General features: G+C 44.0%; 1 protein-coding gene across 3 annotated transcripts in view; it reads left to right on the top strand.

Annotated features, from left to right (window-relative positions):
• Positions 1–15,116, top strand: part of BEST3 (bestrophin 3) — a 42,086-nt gene extending 26,970 nt beyond the window's left edge. For all 3 annotated transcript variants that reach the window (XM_047787184.1, XM_047787183.1, XM_047787185.1), the window contains one exon: positions 13,822–15,116. In XM_047787184.1, the coding sequence (XP_047643140.1) occupies positions 13,822–14,743 (922 nt within the window). In that variant the 3' untranslated portion in view covers positions 14,744–15,116. The remainder of the gene's footprint in view (positions 1–13,821) is intronic.
• The last annotated feature ends 280 nt before the right edge of the window (positions 15,117–15,396 follow it).

The following is a 15,396-nucleotide window of genomic DNA, read 5'->3' as shown; positions in this document are numbered from 1 at the left end:
CAACAACAACAACAACAAAAAAAAAAAAATTTAAAAAATCATCAATTTTTGGAAAACAAGTAGTTCACTACTCTGATCTTTTTATGCTATGGTCTTGTAGTTACTTTCATGAGAACATATTATTAACATCATATAATGGTAGCCTTTTCAAATTTTCAGACATAACTAATAAGCCCAAGAGACTGAGAAAGTAAAGAGACTATAGTTTCTGGCTTAAATATAGTGTATATGTGTATGTGTTGGGATAATTTGCATTTTATCTTTCTTTTATACCACAGCAAATTTTCCAAGGGTTGTGAAACCATCCCTCTTTTTTTCTCTTCCAACTTGAAGATAAATTATTTACTTATATGGTTGTTTATTATTTAATCACGATTATCATAATTAATGCATTTTAACAAGTATTTATTGAACATATACCAAGTGAGCACTGTGTTAGGACTATTTTGAGACAAACAAGCCTTAAGGAATAAGATAAATTTTATTGAAAGCTTTCTCTAAGATTATAATTTTGATCAAACTAACTTGTTCAGTATACAAGCCAGTCTCTGTTCAGCGGTTTTAACATAACAATCTGTCCCCATGTACTGTGAGCTTTAAATAAATAGGCTGAGGCCTGCAGTAAATCATGCACGGTTTTTGAATAATTTTATTAAATCTGATAATGTATTTGATTTTGGAGAAATGTGTGAATGTGGGGGAAGTTTGAGTATATTTGCTGAAGGCAGATGTCACAGTTTCCAAGAAACTTAAAGAGAAGAGTGTAGACAAATTTAGAAAAGTAAAAATAACCCCTCAAAAATATTGTAGAAAAAGGAAAAAGTTTTGCAGAATATTTCATTTAACTTTTGGCAAAGCTATGGTTCATTGTTCCCTGAGGTCAGGTCTAAGTGGATTTGTGAAGTGAGTTTGTGTCCTGTAGTTGCCACCCATGACTCTTCGTTCTCTCCCCCTGCCCCCGTTCACCCCTCCTTTTTCTCTACTGCTAAAAAACAAAAATCAACTAAGCAAATTTTAAAGATACTATGGCTTTACCAACAATTCATGAATTGAGCAGCATCCAGTCTAACAGTCAGAAAGGAGCTCCAAAGAGCTGCGCAAATGAAATGCTTTTATAGGCAGAAGGAAGCAGGAACAAGGAAGTCATACCAGGCAAAAAAGTGGGTTGCTTATTGCAAGGTCACTTTCCTAAAAGGGATGGCAGGGGTCCAGCAGGCCGATTACCTAACTGAGGCTGATCAGGAAATTCCTGATTGATTGGTTTAAGGTTCCATTTCTGGGAGAACTGAAACAATACTTAAGTCTCCATTTGGTAACATGGGGCTTGGTCGCCACCTGGGGCCTATTGTCTGGTTTTTAACACTACTGGGAGGATATCTAGCTTCCATTGCATGCCTACAAGTCCTTATTCTTAGTGGAATGTCTCCTAATCCTCCTAAATAATGGGTTGGGGAGCTCCTCCTCCAAAAGAAACTTTGAGGCTGAAATCCCTTCAAAACCTGAAGAAAAAGATGACTAAAAGCAGAATTTCAGGAGGCAAATAATGAGATGGATTAGCAGCCAGGAGACTTGCCTTACCCTCAAAGCACAGCTTCGTCTACCTACTCCAGGATTGACTTGCTTATGCTTCTAGATACCTGCTCAGCCTGGGCTTTCTGTACTTATCCAGACCAAGGCACTCATCTGCAGTCACCTGAAACAGTAATTTCCTACTATTTGCCCTTCTCGGCCCTTTGTAATACTTTCTGCAGTGGCAGTTTCACAGGTATCTAGCAACCTTCCCAGTTCTGAAAATTAATCCAATACTTTTCTGTGAATTGCTTTTAGATCACTAAATAAGCTTTTACCTTCCCCTCCACCCCCATCATTGATTAATGCAAAATATTTGAAGATCTGACTTGTAAAAGAAAAGAGACCAGCACCATTGAGTGGGTCAAGGAATCATGGTGATGATCTTAGTAGACTGCAAGCTCCACTTGTGCCCCATTTCTAATGTCTATTGAATTGTTTTTGCGTGATGGTTAAAGTTATCATTTTGGGGGGCTTGAGATTTTTATCTTGATCGACAGATTCATCCTAATCATCATAATTTTACATTCCTGTGCAAGTGTCTATGTTCTATAGAAAGTATTAAAATACATATTTCTCCTATTTTGAAATATAGAAACATAATATTAGGAATTTACAAGACCTTGGAGAAAATATCTAACCCAAATGATTATTGAGAAGATTAAATAAGATTGCAGTGGCTGTCAACATAAAAACACGCGAAATATAACTGCAGAGCATTATAGTTATCAACTAGTACAGAAATCTTATTTGTGGGTGTCAAACTGAGGCACAGAAAGGTTAAATAAGTCTAAGCTATTTTTTCATATTAAACTAACTCTAGTTAAGATGCTCTGTTTACTAGCAGGATGGAACAGGCACAAGCAAAAGCCAGCGTCTACTAGGGGAGATTTTGAGATGTTTAACTGAACTGTGCTAGATCCAACTGGTCAAAGAAACGACTAGGCAAAAGCTCACTTGATCTTGACTTTCTGCACGAATGAGGACCCTTAAAAGGGACTCTCACAACCCAGGAAAGGTCACTGAAGGAATTCAGACTTTTGGAAGCCAGCATTCCAGGAATGCCGTCTTTGATCCCTTAGTATCAGTTCTTTTCATGATTGTGCTATTAAGGCAAGGTGTTTCTATCTGACTGCCTATGACAGAAAACCAACTTAAACTAGCTTAAGCAAAAAGGAGTTTCTTGGATCATATCCAGAAAGTAGCCTAGCCTTGTGTGTGGCTGGATCCAGAGGCTCAAGCGTGTCAGTGCAGAACCTGCATTGCCTTCTCTGTCCCTCAGTTCTACTCTTCTCTCCAAGGGCTCAGGTTTCAAGTAGGCTCCCCGCTCCCGATGGCAAAAAGGCAAGATGGCAGCCAGCTTTTCCAGGTGAACTGTTTATCCTCTGTGGAAAGCTACATCTCTTTTCCAACTCTTAAAACTAAAGTACTGGATTGATTATGATTGGCTGGGCTTGGTTAACAAGCCCATTCTTGAACCAGTAATTATCGACAGGAAGACATAATATTTTGATTAGCGAAGGTTGGTTCATGTGTCCGTATTTGGACTAAAGGGTGTGGTCAGCCCCAACCAACCATATAGAGTAGGTGATGTCTCAAGAAAAAATCAGAGTGCTATTACCAGGAGAAGGGTGAATGCTTTGCTGGGCTGGCAAAAATAAGAGATGTCCTCTAAAATCAGAAAAAAATGATTCCCTAAGCATTGACTTGGTCACTCACCAAATACAAGGTCAACCATCTGACTGAGGCTCAGGGAAGAGGGAAAGCAAAAGTAAGGATTATTGTAGCACAGGTGGCTGATAATGACGGAGCCAAGGAGTTCTTTGCATTAGGATGCGGACTAGGTGTCAAACATGGTATGGATGCAAACATTTCGGTGTTTGCTCTTAGATGGGCACATGAAAATCCTTTCCTGGATGAGTAAGGTTTTTGTTTTCTTATTCTATTTAGGATATATGTTTCCAGCATATTTCATTCAGAAATCAAATTTCCCTCATCTTTTCATACGAATGTTTCGGGTTTATAATCACAATGCCCATGACCCAGAAATTCCAAAATCAAGGCAGTGCCCTTCAATAACTGAGCAAAAATACCATCCAAGGGCAACCTGAGAAATTACTCCGCCTCACACATTCTTTTACATGCAGCACACTATGCATTTCCACATAAAAAGAAAACTCCTTGGAGACAATTCCTTTGTTCTCTAAATTCAGGAACATGTTCAAAACACTGCCGTCTTTTCAGGCACTTACCAAATATACATTACTGAAATAAAAGTACTTCCCTCCCCCTTTTTATCTCAAGTGCAAATTTAAATTTTCATGTTTTCCCTTGTACGGTCACATATAGAACACCCTCGTTTATTTGGGCAAAATTTTCTTTTTGGGCCTAGTATATGGTAGGTTCTATGTCAGATGCTGGAGATAACAAAACAAACAAGCAGGAGTTCCCTCGTGGCTCAGCAGGTTAAGGATCCCGTGTTTTCACTGCTATGGCTCTGGTTATGACTGTAGCATGGGTATGATCCCTGGCCTGGGAACTTCCTCATGCCACAGGTGCAGCAAAAAATAAATAAATAAAATTCTTATTAAAACACAAACAAGCAAGTAAAACACACCTTTTAAGCTCACAGACATAACGAGGAGACATGTTATAATACCCTGTGGTAAATGCAACAATGGAGAAATGCTGAGAGTCTTGCAGGAACGCAGTGGAGGTACCCTTCACAGGGTCGGAAGATTCAAAGAAGCCTCTTGTAGTTGGAGAATCTAACATGCATCTTTAAGAATGAATTTGGAGGAGTTCCCATAATGGCCCAGTGGTTAACGAATCCGACTAGGAACTATGAGGTTGCAGATTTGATCCCTGGCCTTGCTCAGTGGGTTAAGGATCCAGCATTGCCATGAGCTGTGGTATAGGTTGCAGATGCGGCTTGGATCCCGTGTGGCTGTAGCTGTGGCGTAGGCCCCTAGCCTGGGAATCTCCATGTGCCATAGGAGCAGCCCTAGAAAAGACAAAAAAAAAAAAGAATGAATTTGGGGAGTTCCCTGGTGACTCAGTGGGGTTAAGGATCCAGTGTGGTCTCCGCTGTGGCGTGGATTCAAACCCTGGCCCAGGAACTTCCATATGCTGCTGGTGCAGCCAAAAAAAAAAAAAAAAAAGAATTTGGAGCTAGCACACAGATAGAATAGGGGGAGACACGGCTCAGATTCCACGTGGCTGTGGCTGTGGTATAGGCTGGCAGCTGCTGCTCCAGTTCGACCCCTAGCCCGGGAACTTTCATATGCCAAGGGTGCAGCTCTAAAAAGAAAGTAAAAAAAAACAAAACAAAACAAAACCCAAACTTAGAATGCTCAAACTCAAGCCAACATTGTTGAAAATAAATTTCTTTTTTAAACAAACAAGAAATAAGGTCCAGGCCTACCTAGCCTACCACAGCTAGTCTGAGGTGCAATGCTTGTCTTCACATTATACCATCATGAACTCACTCCAAAATGCTTATTATTTTTTAAAATACTTGGGATTATCCATTAGCACTGATTTTTAAGGCTCTGAGGAATGGAATATATGGGAAATAAAGACCTGAAGTCTCCTAACTCCCTTTAATCCTGTCTGGGAAATCAAAATAGCCAATAGTAAAGCAGCAATAACCCCTTAAAGGCATTGGAAAAATCCTAACAAAATAGCCATCCATAACAGCTCAAGTGTGTGAAGATCTGGAGAAGTGAGGCTACAGCTGCTTCTGAGATGGATCCCTCAAGTGAGTCATGAGGGGTGTCCACGTGGCCCTGACCTCACTCTGTCCTGCTGCTCTCAGCCTGGGAACCTTAAACTGCTAACTGCAGTCCCATCCAAAGAACACTGTTTCTGCCATGATTCAAATATGCCGAAACTTCCTCACATCAGGAGTGATCTTAAGGAACGCGTCTGTGAAGTGAATTAAGGGTCCACTTAACAAAGAGGAGAAACCGTGAAATTTTTGTAAGAGTTGAAGAATTTATTTAAAATTTATTTGGGAGTTCCCGTCGTGGCGCAGTGGTTAACGAATCCAACTAGGAACCATGAGGTTGCGGGTTCGGTCCCTGCCCTTGCTCAGTGGGTTAACGATCCGGCGTTGCCCTGAGCTGTGGTGTAGGTTGCAGACGCGGCTCGGATCCCGCGTTGCTGTGGCTCTGGTGTAGGCCGGTGGCTACAGTTCCGATTCAACCCCTAGCCTGGGAACCTCCATATGCCGCGGGAGCGGCGCAAGAAATAGCAACAACAACAACAAAAAAGACAAAAGACAAAAAAAAAAAGATTTATTTGGGGAGTTCCCATCATGGCACAGGGGAAATGAATCTGACTAGGAACCATGAGGTTGCGGGTTCAATCCCTGGCCTCACTCAGTGGGTTAAGGATCCAGTGTTACTGTGAACTGTGGTGTAGGTTGCAGACGCAGCTCGGATCCTGAGTTGCTGTGGCTGTGGCATAGGCTGGCAGCTATAGCTCTGACTAGGCCCCTAGCCTGGGAACCTTCATGTGCTGTGGGTGTGGCCTGAAAAAGCAAAAAACAAAAAAAAATTTTTTAATAATATTTATTTGGTTTTATATAACTACAATCGCATACCTGGAAATAATGACTTTTACGTATCTATTGTCATCCCCAAAGTCCTAAGAATATGTAGAAATAATACAACTACTTGTTTGCAATTATTACATATATGTACTTAATGTACATAGCACATCTAGGATACTGCAGTTCAGTCAGAATATTCTTAGTGCTATTAGTTTGAATTAGCAAAATCAGTATTCAGGCGAGCAAATACTTTATTAAGGTGTGGTTAAACATACTTCTAAATGGATGCTTTATTCAGTAATCCCTTCTTAGCCAACAATATTCAAGTATTTTAACTTTAAAAGAAAAATGCACAGTCTGAGATATATATGCATGCTTGTGCCACAAACAACCAAAAATATCCCAAATTCTGAATCCCTAACTTCACCAAAGACATATTCTCGGAACATTGATTTTCATTTAATGGACCAGAAAGGAAGGAGAGATGGAAACTCCCAAGGGGATGAATGTGCATTAAGTTTATAATTTTAGAACCTGCTCAGGGATTCTTTCATAGCTGACACGGGGTCACCATTGGCGCTCAGTTTTCACCTCCTAGGTGGTATGAGGGGTACAGACGGCTTAATTTCCCATTCTAACAAAACTCCCATTGAATACAACAGTATGGAAAGGTGGGGACTTTAACTCTGGGCCACAGCTTCTTTTTGCAACAGCCGGTGGAGGCCCAGTAAGCATCCCGGAGTGGTAATGTGAGGCTAGATATGCCTGTTCTTTAACCAGCTTTGCCATAATCCTCAGTCTAAACCAGCAGAGAGGCAGCAGAGAGGCAACAGAGAGGCAGCGGGAGGGTGGCCAGCCATCTGGGCTCAGCAAGCTCCCATGATGCTCCACTGCTTGAAACTGTCCCCAGCAGGGGAGTGGGGAGGGGGCTGGGTGCATACAACCCTCTGTCAGCCGGATTTTCCTCACAACACTCAGCCTTACGCTCCCAGCTTAGCATGAGGGTTACTTACTCGTTTTCTAAATCCTTAGTGACAGCTTTGACGGCGATTCTGCAGTGCACAAGGTTAAAAATAACACTGCCTCTAATGGGTTTGAAGCGTACATTTTGCTTTGCCCACGAATAAGGGCACACGCACCTCTGCCTGAGAGATTTTCAGGCAAATTAGTGGCTCGCTCCAAGCAGCCGCCTGACTGAATACACTAGCAATTTGAAAACAGTAAAGCTGACGTGACACGTAGGACTCACTGGATTAAATATAATATTGCTAAATTCCTCATTTCAGTTCTGCTAAAGTGACCTCTGATTACTTGGATTTAAATGGTCAAAATACCACTTTAAAAGCAGCCACAGAGAAAGACAGACAAGCATCATCTGGTTTTATCCTTCAATCTTTGAAAATCCATATTTACCCGATCACACTAAGGAGAAGGGGTTTGCTTTTGCAAAAATACACTAAATCTTTCAAGTCATCAGGGCCGTTTTGGTCTTTTCCATGTCAGATATACCCCAAGAAGTCTGAAAGCCCTCTGTTTAAGCCCTGTGCCCTGCCTCTTCTTTGTTATGGTAACAGGGGGTGACAAGTGCTCTTCTGCACCCGTGACCGACCCAAGCATCTTTTCAAGAGGCCTTAATTAAATCACGGCTGCTGGTGCCCTCTGATATTTGTCATTGGTCAGGGAGACTGTGGGGCTGATGGTTTTGTAGGTGCTCCATAACCATTTTGAAAATTGGCATTTTTTTTTTAACACTCGAGGTTACAATAAGAACACATCTCAATCTGGACATTGATCTGACCTGTAGAAATAGCACATGGTCTCCCACCTTCCAGCCTCAACTAGAACCAACGAGATTGCCGAGTTTAACGTAACTTATTTTTTCTCTGCCAGCGACCCTGCGCCTCCCTTTCAGAAATAGCCCAATACATGACACAATGTTTCTCAATCTCACTTCTTCTGCATTGATGATTTATATTGTGCCGTAAAGGCTTCCTGCAGGATTTGACAATGTCCACAAATGGCACCAAACAACAGCACTGGGAGGCAAGGTCAAGGCGGTCCCACCACCTGATTGGCTTTATCTTCTTTCTCTCAACCCAGCTTCCTCCCAGCCTTATATTTCCCCTCCATCTGCTCAATACTCTAGTTTCACCACTAAATGACTGAGGTAGTTATCCCTTTCAACATGTTAATGGTTAGGTGGCAGCTTTGAGATGTAGTAACATTTTTTAAAGGACACTCTTTATTTTTTTCTTTTCTTTTTTTAGGGCTGCACCTGCAGCATATGGATGTTCCCGGGCTAGGGGTCAAATTCGAGCAGCAGCTGCCAGCCTACACCACAGCCACAGCAATACCAGATTTGAGTCTCAGCTTGTAGCAACACCGGTTCCTTAATCCAGTGAGCAAGGCCAGGGATGGAACATGCATCCTCATGGATTCTCTTTTTTAAATGATTTTTATTTTTTCCATTATAGTTGATTTACTGTGTCCCACCAATTCCTACTGTACAGCAAAGTGACCCAGTCATACATCCATACACATTCCTCGCCCCACACCATCCTCCGTCATGTTTTATCACAAGTGACTAGTCAGGTTCTCAACATGCTGAGCCATAGCGGGAACTCCTTAAAGGACAGCCTTGAAGGAGGAAAGGGAGTGACTTTCAGGCAGACACTATTTTTTCCTCCAACCATATGCAGTCGATGGTGGTTTGGAAACCATCTCTGAAGGGTTGCCAGTCATTGATAGAGTCCTTTTTATATCTTCTCCTCTTCAAAGCTTTTCTACATCTGTTATTCCTTTTGAACTTCCAAACACCCTTGTAAAGCCGGTAGAGTGGGTTTGTTGTCATTGATTTACCAAGCATGATGCTAGGTCACAGGGAGGTTAAGTGACTCACCAAAGGTCACATAGCTAGTTAGTGTCAGCCTGGACAGCAGCAGTCATCCTGGCTCTGCAAGCTCCTGAAATAAATCATTTTCCTCACCACAGAAGCACTTCTCAAATTCCATCTCCTGGACACTAATGGCTGTATGGCATTTTGCATGACTGTCCTCAGGTCTCTAATTACCTACCTATCTCAGTCCAAGTGGACTCCAGAACACAAGACCCAGGTTTTTCATCTGACCTTTTCTGATATATAGCAGTATCTTGAGGGGGCTTACATTCTATCATATATTGTTTCTGCTAAATTGTTTTGGGGCATTTTAAGTGGTGTTATATTTGGGCTTCAGGATTGTAATCCTATGCTAAAGGTACACTTTAAAAATCAAATAAGGAGGAGCAGAAAATCTAAAAGGACCTAAAAGCTACCTCCTTTCAACTGGGAAAGAAAGAATCTTCTAATGTATTCTATGTTGCATGTTCTAAGCCTTAAACCATTTTGTTCTCAAACCACTGGTGTCATATGGGGAACCATGACTCAGAGAAAGGAGATGGGTATTGGGTGTTGGCAATGAAAACTTCCATCACAGAAACATTTGGAAGAAAGATCATTAGGTCAATCATGCAGCGGGGCAGGGGGGAGAGTTCACTACTGCTGTTTGATAGCATGGCAAGCTAGAGGGCTTCCTTTACCACTCCAGCATGAGATTCATAGAATGGCTCTCCAAATCACAGACCACCAAGTGCTCTTCCAGAGAGCACTATTAGGTCTTTCTGACGAATGGTGTAGAAAGTTCCAAGGTCATGTTTCTTTTCCAGAGCATTTCTGCATGAGAATACTCATCGACATTGCTCTCCATGTAACCTTTCCTATGTGGACACAACTACCAAATGACACAACTCTAGTTAGGCCCTCTCCTCTCAAAGACAACCCATACCTGCCCACTGCCTTTGGATAAAGTCCTAATCCTCCTGCCGGGTCTATAAGACTCTTTATAACACAAGTCCAAGGCTACCAGCTTTATACCTGACATCTACTCTGTGTGTTTGACACAAACTCGAGTATTTCCCATTCCTCACAAATTCCTGAAGTTCCCCCCTATCTCATTTGCTCAGGTCACTTCTTCCACCTGGAATATTCTGTCCCTTCTCTACCTATCTGATTCCTACTCAGTGTCAAAGACCAGCTCAACCATTTACTTTGCCCCCAATTGAGCTATTTATATACAGGCCTTCCCCCCACCTTTTAAATCATGTTATACAGAACTTAACGCAACAAATTTACTCATGACAGATGCTCAATGCATTTAGTTGGATACGTGGATGAATCCTGTGCATCCACAGCACAGTCTCAAATGGCAGGAAGGTGCCACAGATCTCACTGGCAGTCCTGCCCAATATCAGGGGGTGAGTCAGTAGAATATCTGCAGGAGGCCTGGCCTGTTTGCCATTTGCTCTTGCAACGAGTTTATTTTTCTCCAATTTGTGACCCTTAATCCTTTTGCCCCAGGTGAGTGTACATACCACTATATCAGTTGTAGTTAACAAAGTTTTTCCTTAGGATTCACAAAGTTTTAAAGTAATAAGAATACAAAAATGCTTTCCCCAAAAGATTCTGTCATTCTTGGAGATCCCGTCGTGGCGCGGTGGTTAACGAATCCGACTAGAAACCATGAGGTTGTGGGTTTGATCCCTGGCCTTGCTCAGGGGATTAAGGATCCAGCGTTGCTGTGGCTTTGGCAAAGGCTGGTGGCTACAGCTCCGATTCAACCCCTAGCCTGGGAATCTCCACATGCTGCAGGCGCGGCCCCAGAAAAGGCAAAGAGACAAAAAAAAAAAAAAAGGATTTTGTCATTCTTACAAGGACATGTGGTTTAGAAGTAGTTAGGGAAGACAAATCCTAAATAAAAAGTCAAGATCCCCAATGGAGGACAGAAGCCTGTCCTTTACGGAGGGATTGCCAGCTCTACCTTGGATTCCCAGTCTTAGTGACAAACTGCTCTGCTGTCCTCCGTAACTAAATGGGTTCCTGAAGTGTGACTGGAGATCTGACCTAATGAAATGCAATAAGCAGGGCCACCAAGGCTGCTGAAGCATGAGTCTGCGTTTCTCAAGTCAGTGTAACATAACCTGAGCCCTGAACAGTGGAGGGTGGGCCAGAAGCCTATCTGGTAGCCAAGGGCACTGCCGGGGCTTTAGAATAACAGCACAAGGTTGTAATCGGATGCCATGCAGGACATTGAGCCAGTTAATCATCTCAATCATCCATCTTTTATTCATAAACACAGAGGAACAACGTTTTCTTTGGCCGCTCACTTTGCACTTTCAGGTTACACCAGTATTATGCTGTTCCCCTATTATGCTCTTCCAACTTCTTCCTTTATGTCCCATAAAATGCACTTGGTTAAAGCATCTCGTCAACACAGATGTCAACACAAACACTGGACTGGGACGGCCTGATCACTATTGCTCCTAGAGCCAGCAGGTTTAAGGGCAGGGCTTGAAACAGTTCTCTGAAACTCATTAAGACTGTACATCCACAAAGATGTGAGACAAATAACCGAGTAATTTGAGGTGAGAACCTGCCTTTACCAATAGCCCTACTGTCATTCCATTATCCATTTATTTCAGCCTTGGAGAAGATTAAAAATGTTAGGATTGGAGTTCCCGTCGTGGCACAGTGGTTAGCAAATCCAACTAGGAATCATGAGGTTTTGGGTTTGATCCCTAGCCTCGCTCAGTGGGTTAAGGATCCAGCATTGCCGTGAACTGTGGTGTAGGTCACAAATGCGGCTCAGATCCCACGTTGCTGTGGCTCTGGCATAGGCAGGTGGCTACAGCTCTGATTAGACCCCTTGCCTGGGAATCTCCATATGCCACGGGAGCAGCCCTAGAAAAGGCAAAAAGACAAAAACAAAAAAAAGTTAGGGTTGGAGTTCCCATTGTGGCTCAGCAGGTTAAGAATCTGACTAGTATCCATGAGGATTTGGGTTCGATGCCTGGCCTCGCTCAGTGGGTTGAAGGATCTGGCATTGCCTCAAGCTGTGGTATAAGTTGCAGATGTGGCTTGGATCCTGCATTGCCGTGCCTGTGGCATAGGCTGGCAGTTGCAGCTCCAATTCGACCCCTAGCCTGAGAACTTCCATGTGCTGTGGGTTCAGCCCTAAAAAGACAAAAAAAAAAAAAGGATTTTTTGTTTTATATCTTAAATGTTGAAAATTCAACAGGGTATTTTTCTTAGCAATACCAAATCCATAAGACTTAATCACCAGCAGAGTCAAGCTGCCTTGCAAGTCCACACCATCCTGACGATTGTATTCGTTCCCCAAGTACAGAAATGCAAAGTATGGACCAGGAATGCTGGCAAATGACCTCTGGGCAAGCACTGTATTATACACATTATTTTGCTCCTGGGTTCTATCTTCTCACTTAACATCTATGTAGCAGACATTATATGGAAGGGATTAGGAGCAAAGACCTTGGAATCTGGCTTCTGCATTTGGCCCTCACTAGCTACATAGTGAATCTCTCAAGGCCTCAGTACCCTTAATGAATCTCTCAAGGCCTCAGTACCCTTACCTGCATAGTGTGAATAATAATGATACCAACATACACGACTACTGTGATGATTGAACTGATACATGAGAGGTGCAGGAAATGTTAGCTGTTGTTTGGATTGTCTTGAATTTAGCTATGATCCATTGTTTTAGGGGGTTATATGGGTCCCGGGAAAAAATGACTTTAGTTCACCTGTAACAATGGAGAAAGAACACATACTATATCTTTTTTTTTTTTTTTTGCCCTTTTAGGGCCGCACCCACAACATATGGAGGTTCCCAGTCTAGGGGTCTAATCAGAGCTACAGCTGCCAGCCTACACCAGAGCCACAGCAAAGCTGGATCCGAGCCACATCTGTGACCTACACCACAGCTCACAGCAATGCTGGATCCTTGACCCACTGAGTGAGGCCAGGGATCAAACCCACAACCTCATGGTTCCTAGTCAGATTTGTTTCCACTGCACCATGACGGGAACTCCCTTTTTTTTTTAATGTCCCATCAGTGATTCTCAAAGTATGGTCTGGGGACCTCTGGAAATCCCCACGAACTGAGACCCCAGAATCCAAGTCCTTAATGTCAAAATTATTTTCATGGTAAACATTAAGCTGTTATCTGCCTTTTTCACTCTTATCCCTTTGTGAGTGTCCGGTGGAATTCTCCAGAGGCTATGTGCTATGTGATGATGTCATTACTTAGTGAATGGAATGCGTGCTTGTTCGTTCTTGTGCTTTTTATATTCCTCAGTCATCATTTCTCACACAGTAAATGGCAGTCACTATAACCACATAAACCAATCTCTTCAGGGTACTCAGTAATTATTTATTTATTTACTTACTTACTTATTTGTCTTTTGTCCTGCTAGGGCCGCATCCTTGGCATATGGAGGTTCCTAGGCTAGGGGTTGAATCGGAGCTACAGCTGCTGGCCTACACCACGGCCACAGCAACACCAGATCCTCAACCCACTGAGCAAGGCCAGGGATCGAACCCACAACCTCATGGTTCCTAGTTGGATTCATTTCTGCTGCGCCACGACGGGAACTCCCTCAGTAATTTTTTAAAGTATTAAAGGGTCCCGAGGACCAAAAGGTTAGAGAACCTCTGCTAGGTTATCTCAAGGTGAAGTCCCCCTGCCTCCTCCATTTCAAAATCTGTAATGTGAAAATCCTGAACTTGGTCCTTAACTTTGAGACCCTGGCCCCAATGTTGGGCCTCTGAAGCTGCTCTGCCTGCATCTTGTTCTTGTGTGTTTCAGGCTGTCCGGGTCTGACCTGCCGAGTGAGGAGTGGCTGTGGGATTATGAGAAGCACGGCCATCGCCGTTCCGTGATTAGAAGGGTCAAGCGGTTCCTGAGCGCCCACGAACACGCTGCCAGCCCCAGGAGGAGAAGTTACGGGAGGCAGGCCAGTGACAGCTCCATGTTCCTCACCCCAAGGGACCTCAGCCCTGCCAGGGATCTGCTAGACGTGCCCCCGAGGAGCCCTCACCGTGCCTCGGCCCCCTGGAAGGAGCCGTGGCCCGCAGAGGGGAGCCCCAACGTGCACTCCAGCCTGGGAGAGCTGTCCACCATCAGAGAGACCAGCCTGACGCCCCAGTCCAGTGTGAGGGGCTCCCCCACCAAAACGCCGCAGGTCCCCGAGGTGCGGGTCACAGCACCAGTGCCCCCGGTGGAGGAGGACCACTACGACTCCACAGCCTCCATCCAGAGCTCTGACTTTACTGGGGTTCAGCCGAGCGGGACTGGGCAGCAGGAGGACCCTGCGGGATCCATCCCGTTCCCCTCAGAGAAAGGGACACCTCCTCAGGACCCCAGCTTCCAGACTGTTCCAGCCAAAGCTGAGGGAAACATCCTCAAGTTCGCTTCCGGGGAGGACCTTCGGGAGAATGACAAGTCCCCACAGAGGTGGAGCCTCCCGGGGTTGCTAGGGTCCAGCCACATCTCCCTGGCAGCCCCAAGTCTGGCTCCCACGAGCCCTGAGCCAGTTTCTTTACTTGACACAGAAGCATCCTCAGAGACCAGTGGAATCAACTTTGTGGCTGGTTCTCGAGTGTCCCCCGATGTGCTGTATTTAATGGAAAACCTGGACACCAAGGAAACGGATATCATTGAGTTTAACGACGAGCAAACCGAGGAGTCCCCCAAAGGAAGGCCAGAAAGCTCTCGGACCTGGTTCTAACCTAGATTCTTACTTTCCCCAAAGTTCAAGCATGAGTTCCAGAACATACCTGGGGCCTGGTCAGGTGTCTTTTAAAAATGATCATACTGTATAAGCTACTGAAAACTTTGAAGGGCATTATTATGATCCTGACCTTCTGGGAACCGAGGAAATGAAACACATGCATGCCATCCATGACAAAGTGACTTTCATAGAAGTTATGCAGACCACAGGGACAGATCTTAACCAAATCAGGACTCTTAAAAACATGCACATGACTTACAAAGCACAGACTGGGAGCATTGCAAAGGGCCTTATAGATCATAGTTCTGCCAAGAGGGAGACAAAGGAGTCTCTCTTTCCTTCCCCCCCTTTCTCTTCCTCTCCCTCCCCCTCTTCCACCTCCTTCTCCTCCTCCTCCTCCTCCTTCCTTTCTTCCTCTTCCTCCTTTTCTTCTTTTTTTTTTTTTTTTTGGCCACACCCTCAGCATATGGAAGGTCCCAGACCAGGGACTGAATCTGAGCCATAGCTGGGATCTATGACCTAGGCCACAGCTGCAGCAAAGCTGGGCTGGGGTCAAACCTTTGGCATCACAGAGACAACACCAGATCCTTAAGCTGCTGCACCACAGCGGAACGCCTCCCCTTTCTTCTTTCCTTCGGTTATAAAGACAG

This window comes from Phacochoerus africanus, chromosome 7 (assembly GCF_016906955.1).
Source record: "Phacochoerus africanus isolate WHEZ1 chromosome 7, ROS_Pafr_v1, whole genome shotgun sequence".
NCBI classification, from domain to species: Eukaryota; Metazoa; Chordata; class Mammalia; order Artiodactyla; family Suidae; genus Phacochoerus; species Phacochoerus africanus.
This window is presented reverse-complemented; position numbering and strand designations above follow the sequence as displayed.